Source organism: Schistosoma mansoni, chromosome 6 (assembly GCF_000237925.1).
Source record: "Schistosoma mansoni strain Puerto Rico chromosome 6, complete genome".
Taxonomy (NCBI): Eukaryota; Metazoa; Platyhelminthes; class Trematoda; order Strigeidida; family Schistosomatidae; genus Schistosoma; species Schistosoma mansoni.
This window is the reverse complement of record NC_031500.1, coordinates 6,459,893-6,467,988: the sequence shown is the minus strand read 5'-3', so window position 1 is coordinate 6,467,988 and position 8,096 is coordinate 6,459,893. Positions and strand designations below refer to the sequence as shown.

The following is an 8,096-nucleotide window of genomic DNA, read 5'->3' as shown; positions in this document are numbered from 1 at the left end:
TCCTCCTCCTTCACCTCGGCTTGGGACTAGCAGTAACCCTAGAAGAGCAACAGGCCGGATACCATCAGAAACAGCCTACTGTGGAAGAGAACAAACCAACGTTCAGCTGGAGAGGAAATTAGGAAGAGATGATAGAAATGGATGAGAATTACATAGCGGAAATCATCAAACTGCATCAAGAGGCAAGTGCTAACGTGGAATCGTTAAGGGAAAAGGAAAAGAAGAAGACTAAACCACTCTCTACGTTGGGAATCGGAAACAGATATCAGAAGGATGAAACTGGAAACAACTAGTGGGTGGCCTATGCCCCTCCCCGAGAGGTAACACGCATAAGTAAGTAAGTAATAAACTGAAACATAAACGTCTCAGGGTAATATTCATTTTTGACATATTTATTCAAACTGAATAAACTATATGGTCAACATACATTCAGCTGGTTATATTATGAAATATACAAAATTCATGTTGTTTAACACAATCTATTCAGTACTTTTTGTACAAATGTGTCAGCTTATACGCCTAATAACTTGTACATTATGCATTTACTAGATTTATTTATATTACAAACAGTATCATTCGTAAATGGTCATTTTTTTCAAAATACAAACTAATAGACAAGTAAAACTCAATTAATATCTAAAATGGTCATTAGTGATGATCATGTTTATATTACAAATGTACTATTTGATAGTAATAACTGTATGTACGTTAGAATTATGTTTGATAATATGTGAGTGGTGAAATAAGTGTAATCACACTGTATGATCCATATATTGACATTTCAATATATAAACGAAATTTTTGTTTAGATAAACTGATTGTTGAATGTTGTAAGGTAAATATATATATGAAGGCAGATATCAAATAGAAAGTTACTTAGTCTTAATTTGTAGTTGATAGGATCAAATAGTTACTTAGTACCATCTAATATTCAGATAATAACCATGTATTATTATCAAAATGGGGTTCAGGAAGCGTCGAATCGCTGTTCCATCCTACTATGGGACTCCTCAGTAGTAGGCATCCATGACCATGCATAAGGAAATCGAGCACGGGAACTTTGGTATCATGAGTGAACGCTTGAACACCAAACCACTGAGTCAGGATCCAGTGGTGTAGATATCTAACTTCAATTTATTCATAATATTGTGAGATCATCTAACATGTATGTAACTGCCTCACGCCCGATACAATCGAATTGCTGAAGTTTACTGCCTCACACTAGAAATCCTGCGATTGCATTTAGATGTTGGTCACTAGTGAGCACATGATTATCATTAACATAGAGTTTTGTGGAGATTGTAGAATTTTACAGTTTAAATCAGTGGTCTAGTGGTTAAGAGTTGATACTCAAGAGCAAAGATTCTGAACCCTTTCCTGGATGCGGGTTCGTGAATGCCTATAATTAAGACATCCAAAACCAATAATATTTATTTATAGTATTTATTATGTAGTCTGGATTACTTAGTAATAACATAGATGAAATAAATTCAAGTCCGAAAATCTCAGTTTTCAGAATATCATTGGAAAGATATCATTAACACAACCCATCAACTAAATTTGAATCATCAGTATAGGTTTGTATAAGTTGTTGAGTTTTATTGAGATTATGAGCCGATTAATGTTAGACCACTATTGACAACCTGGAAATGTTGAACGGCCATTTCGTCTAACGTTAATCGATTCATAATCTCAATAAAATTGAACTTATAGATAAGAAACTACATGTGGAAATGTGACACAATAGAATGGATAACAAAACCATTTATAATGAAGCTAACTACTCCCTTATATAAAGAATTTAAACAGTTATGTGTGCATATAAAAAGATTTAAAGTGTCTGAAATAAATTCCAAGAATTACCATTTAATTCCAACTTTGTAATTCAACTGTCCTGTAAGTCTTTGGTAAGAGACTAAGTATATTCATGCATATACACCGTTAAAAAGCTCATTTGTGAATTCAAATATAATATATAGTTGAAATCATAAGTCAATTAAAGCTAGACCACCATGGAAAACCTGGAATCACTGGACGGCTGTTTCTTCCTAGTATGGGACTTCTCAACAATGCTCAGTCACTATCCCGCCCTGCGAGATTCAAACCCCGGACCTATCTGTCTCGCGCGTGAACGCTTAACCTCTAGACCACTGAGCCAGCAACCAACGATGTTATGAATTAGTCAAACAAACAGGAAATATATGAGGAAACAACTCTGTATTTATTTTTTTGAACATACAAAATTTGGCAATACAAAAACAAATCAATAATAGATGATCACCTATAGAAGCAAATTGAATTAAATATTATTTTCATACATAATCAAATGTGTGTATTTTATTCTGTCGCAAAAAAAATGTGAAGTGAATATAATGTACTACTGATAATTTGAATTGAGTAGATAAACAGAAAATCTCATTAGAATGATTGAACATTTAAATTGTAACAAACTGTTTTACTACTTGTAATAATCTCCCATACTTTTTATTTCTAACCAGTCAACCTTTCAACAACATCTTTTATTGGATCTGTACATTTAAGCCAACTGCATTTTCCAGAACAACATTCTTTATCAGTCCAACAGAAATATCCACCTGCAAGACATGGCTGACATTGACCACTAAATAATGTATTTAAACCACAGTAAAAGTTTTCACAACATGGAGAAAATACAGTCTTGGAACATTCTTGTCCTACTGTGCGACATTCTCCTGAAAAGACACAAAAGAAAATACAGACATTTTGACAATTAGGTATAAAAATAAATAAATTATATACAAAAGTTAGTCCATTTGGTTCAAAAAAATACATTCAACATACTTCAAGTGTTTTTGCTATTTGGTTCCATTTTCTTATATCAATGTATAACTCTATTTCCAATTTTACCTTTTATACAAGAGTTAAGGTTGTCTGTCATAGTTAAAATCATGAGTCAATTGAAGCTAGACCACCAGAGAAAACCTGGAACCACTGGACGGCCGCTTCGTCCTATTGTGGGACTCCTCAGCAGTACGCATACACGATCCCACCTCACGAGATTCGAACCCAGGACCTATCAGTCTCGCGCGCGAGCACTTAATCGATAGACCACTGAGCTGGTCGGCATCCGACGGTGTTAATGTCTAACTTCAGCCAATCCACTATGTTTGAGCAACCGTTCACCGATTGTCTTCAGTGAGTTGATATCTCACAACAGACATGGTTGAACTCCACTGGTCACTGCTTCTCACTAGAACTCAAGGAAATATTTCTTGAAGTCAGTCACTGGTGGACATATGATCATCATCAGAAGGGGTTTTGTGGAGATTTCAGTATTTCCATAGTTCAAATCATGATTCAATTGAAGCTCTACCACCATAAAGATAACATTCAGTTTTCTAGTATTAAGTACCTCAGTTATATTCTCATAGATTGTTATACTTTGTTATTTGAAGTTTTACTATGTAGGTAAACGACTTAAACTGTAAATTCATTAAGAAACACGAAGTTTTTATCCAAGACATCTCAACAGTAAATAACCAATTATACACAAATGTGGACTGCACCTAAAACCTTACCCATGATTAATCCTCACTTATTTCTAACGATTTTCGTAACCATATAAATCTATACAAAAGATATACCTAAGTAAATATGAATGAACTAAGATTAAAGAGACATAATCATCTATTCTGATCTACACCATAAAAAGTCTGTAAAAGAAAGTCTATCACTTGTGGATGAAGAATGATTCCCTTGGATAGAAGAACAAGGGTAATTATACTGAAAATAATCTTTAAATCATTGCATAAATGTAACCACAAACTGATGATGTGCAATTTTCATGATCTACTGAAACAGCCTAATAAAATTTGCATTTTTTTAAACCAATGTAAACGGTGTATTATTAACAAACAATATGATTACTGGCAACTAAGTAAGACTTCATATTTTGCCAGAGATTATACATTTAAAATTTGCCATGCGTGAAATCATGCCGTTATCATCTGTGATGTTATCTGAACACTTAGTTGTTAACATTCACATTGGTTGAGGTTAGACATTAACACCGTTGGATGCCGGCCGGCCCAGTAGTCTGGTGGTTAAGCGCTCTGGCGCGACACTGGTATGTCCTGGGTTCGAATCTCGTGAGGCGGGATCGTGGACGCGCACTGCTGAGGAGTCTCACAATAGGACGAAACGGCCTTCCAGTGCTTCCAGATTTTCTATGGTGGTCTAGCTTTAATAGACTCATCATCTCAACTATATAAACTTACATTGCTAGTTAGATTTATAATTTCAGAGTAACATTACTTTCTCTTATACTTATACTAATCATCTCACCGATAAATAAAGTTGAATGTTGAAATTCGTGAATCAAACACTCTAGACTATCCTAACATCTATGATATAGCAATGTTCAATCCATATTTTTCAAAAGCATACTCACTTCATACAATAACCTAATCAATACAGTAAATTTTAGAAGTATATTAACATTTCACTTGAGAAATTATCATTTCTCAACTGTATTGCAATAGTTGGGTTTTTACACTATAAGGTGGTAAACCTATTCATTTAATTATATCGTGTACAAAGACTATAGTATCACGTTTACCGGGAAGGTTAAAACATTGATTTAAAGGAAGAAAAACACCTGTCAACTAGTTGATATTATTTAGTCAATATTGATTACCCAAGCTTAAATCAGCCACAATAAACTTCAAACCACATGGATGAACGAGCAGAAAATTTTGATTGGGATCTTGGATCTATCAATGTTAACCTGCCATTAAAAACCTGGAAATACTGGACGGTCGTTCCTCCCTGGTATGAAACTCCTCAGCAGTATGCATTCATGATCCCGCACGTGGGATCCAAATCCAGGATGCGGCTGAAAATTTGAAAAATTACTTGACCTATCGTTTCTTACCTTTAGTTATGTATGTTCAAGCATATATGTGAAATACTCATTGCTAAAATTCATAGAATGCATGTTTATAGTTTTATTTTCGTTTAAAATCTAGTCTAGAAATTAACATATAAACGTTTTTATTTAAGCCGTACTACGATTTCAGTGCTCTATTGCACGTACCTAATAAAATTCAAGAAAGTACCATCGCCATTAGTAATAAAAGCATTGGCAGAAGTAATAAATTACATACATGTTAACTAAGAGGATTATATTTCAGTCAGATATCAGAAGAGACCTTCTCAACAGAACTATTTGTTAATGTAAAATCTTCATATATGATGTCAGATGAAAAGGTATTCTCTGAATCCGTCCAATTGCAAATATAGATCTGTTACGATAACTACATCAGAACGAATTCCCACTAAATTCCCCTCATTAACACTGAAGTCAAGTGTTCGCTTATGTGTTGCATAGAGAATAATTTATGAGGTTGTACTAGGAAGTCGATGAACTGAGTTCAGACATGTTAATGACGAAATAGTGGTTACCTATGTGATTTAATGGCCAACACACTATGTTGAAATTGACTGAGGTGGGAAATGTGTACCGTTAAATGTCAACTTGGTGGCTTATTAGTCAAGTGCTCTCCATGAGCCTTATTGAGTTACTGAGTTCTATCCCTTGAAGGTTCAATAGTGATTACTTCTGTGAAGTCTACATCCAATAGATATTCACTGCTCTCTTGTCCTCAGTAGTTACCAAATTAAATAAAAACCATCTACATATAAAAGTATTTCAATTATAAGTAATCACAAAGCATTTGATTGTACAAATATTGACTTACCTGATACAACATTGAAATAACTAAAAGTGACAATCATTACCATTAATATTGCATAATAAAATTGATTCATGACGATGGTTACAAAAATGCAACAGTTACTATGTACTAACAATAATAAAGCGGAATCTAATTTTTAAATTTATATATTATCCACTAGTAACGTCACATATGTATATATATACAAAATATATGTGTATGGAAATAAACAATCTAATATGTCACATGCATAGAATTCATTCCATAGCTATGAATGAGCATTCGACAATTAACTCACATTCAATATATGGATGATTGTCAAAATATATTTGTAAACAACATGATAAGAATTTTGCCATATATATATATATGTTTATTTCACTAGAATAACCTTAGTCGTTGAATTAAGATAAACTTGTCGGCATATCATTGATATTCATATTTTATAGATTTATGTTATACTAAGATTGATACAGTAATGAAAGTTGTTCCACATACTAGTTAAGTTTAATGTGTGATTGGATCCTAAAATATACTTACTTACTTACGCCTGTTACCCCTCGTGGACGAGTATAGGCCGCACACCAGTATTCTCCATCCAATCCTATCCTGGGTAATCCTTTCCACTTCTTTCTAGTTAACATTCATCCTTTTCATATCTGCTTCTATTTCCCGGCATAACGTATTCCTTGTCTTTCCTCTTTTCCGTGTCCCTTCCGGATTCCAAGTTAGGGATTGCCTCGTGATGCAATTTGGTGATTTCCTTAATGTATGTCCTATCCACTTACAACGTCTTTTCCTAATTTTCTCTTCATCTAGAAGCTGGTTTGTCCTCTCCCACAGTAGCCTGTTGCTGATAGTATCCAGTTACTGAATGTTGAGTATTTTGTGTGGACAACTGTTTATAAATACTTGTACTTTCTTGATGATGGATGTAGTAGTTCTTCACGTTTCAGCTCCGTACAGTATGACTGTCTTGACGTTCGTATAGAAGATTATGACTTTGATATTGGTTGACATTTGTTTTAAGTTCCATATGTTCTTCAATTGTAGAAATGCTGCCCTTGCTTTGCCAATCCTCGCCTTTGCATCTGCATCTAATCCTCCTTGTTCGTTGATGATACTTCCCAGGTACGTGAATGTTTCTACATCTTCCAGAGTTTCTCCATCAAGTGTGATTGGGTTAGTGTTCTTCGTGTTGTATTTGAGAATCTTGCTTTTTCCTTTGTGTATGTTGAGGCCTATTGACGCACAGACTGCTGCTACATTAGCTGTCTTCGTCTGTATTTGTTCATGTGTATGAGATAGGAGGGCTAGGTCATCTGCGAAATCTGAATCGTCTAATTGATTCTGAGATGTCCATTGTATTCCATGCTTCCCGTCAGATGTCGAGGTTTTCATAATCTAGTCAATCACCGGAAGAAAGAGAAAGGGGGGGAGAGTGGACATCCTTTTCTGGCCCTGGTCCTTAGTGGAAATGCATCCGTCAGCTGTCCTCCATGCACGAATTTGCACTTTTTTCCGTCGTATGAGTTCCGCATAATGTTGACGATCTTTTCAGGAACTCCATAGTGTCGAAGAAGTTTCCATAATGTTCTCCTGTCAACACTGTCAAACGCCTTCTCATAGTCAATGAAGTTGATGTATAGTGACGAGTTCCACTCGACTGATTGTTCCACGATGATCCGTAGTGTCGCAATTTGGTCTGTGCACGACGGATCCTTATGGAATCCAGCCTGTTGATCTCGAAGTCGAGCGTCTAATGGGTCTTTCATGCGGTTCAGCAACACTCTGTTGAAAACTTTTCCTGGTACAGACAACAGTGTGATGCCCCTGTAATTCTCACATTTTCTCAGATCTCCTTTCCTTGGTATCTTGATGAGGTATCCTTCTTTCCAGTCGATCAGTGGCACTTGTTCCTCTTCTCAAATCTTCTTGAATAGAAGGCGAAGCATGTTTGCAGTTACTTCTATGTCTGACTTCCGTGCTCAAGCTTGTATATTGTCAGATCCTGTCGCTTTCCCGCTCTTGATTTGTCTGATGGCCATCTTGACTTCTTCGATCGTTGATGAAGTGACATCTATAGGAAGGTCAGTGTGTGCTGCTTCGATGTCCGGTGGATTCAATGGAGCTGGCCTATTCAGCAGTTCCTCGAAGTATTCTGCCCATCTTTTCCTCTGTTCTTGAATCTCCGTGATTGTCTTTCCTTCTTTGTCCTTGACTGGTCTCTCTGGTTTGCTATATTTCCCTGCCAGTTTCTTAGTTGTATCATATAGTTGTTTCATATTCCCTTCTCTTGCCGCGTTTTTCGCCGTCGTTGCTGGTTCTCCCATGTATTTCTGCTTGTCGACTCTAATGCTCCTCTTCCGTTGCTTGTTTGCT

At 35.7% G+C, this 8,096-nt stretch overlaps 1 protein-coding gene across 1 annotated transcript; it reads right to left on the bottom strand.

The window, feature by feature from the left end:
• Positions 1-2,197: 2,197 nt before the first annotated feature.
• On the bottom strand, positions 2,198-6,017 carry Smp_046630 (Hypothetical Schistosoma spp. protein UPF0506). The gene is made up of 2 exons (XM_018798093.1): positions 5,739-6,017; positions 2,198-2,711 (listed from the first exon to the last, which is right to left on the bottom strand). Exons 1-2 carry the CDS (start codon positions 5,806-5,808, stop codon positions 2,491-2,493), a joined length of 291 nt encoding a protein of 96 aa, XP_018653069.1. The 5' UTR covers positions 5,809-6,017; the 3' UTR covers positions 2,198-2,490.
• Positions 6,018-8,096: the final 2,079 nt, after the last annotated feature.

What these genes read in the sequence shown, in the direction of transcription:
- Smp_046630 (XM_018798093.1), bottom strand. Translation starts at nt 5,808, where the DNA reads ATGAATCAATTTTATTATGCAATATTAATGGTAATGATTGTCACTTTT. An exon ending in TTATTTCAATGTTGTATCAG is followed by an intron (nt 2,712 to 5,738) that starts GTAAGTCAATAT and finishes GTGTCTTTTCAG; the next exon opens with GAGAATGTCGCACAGTAGGA.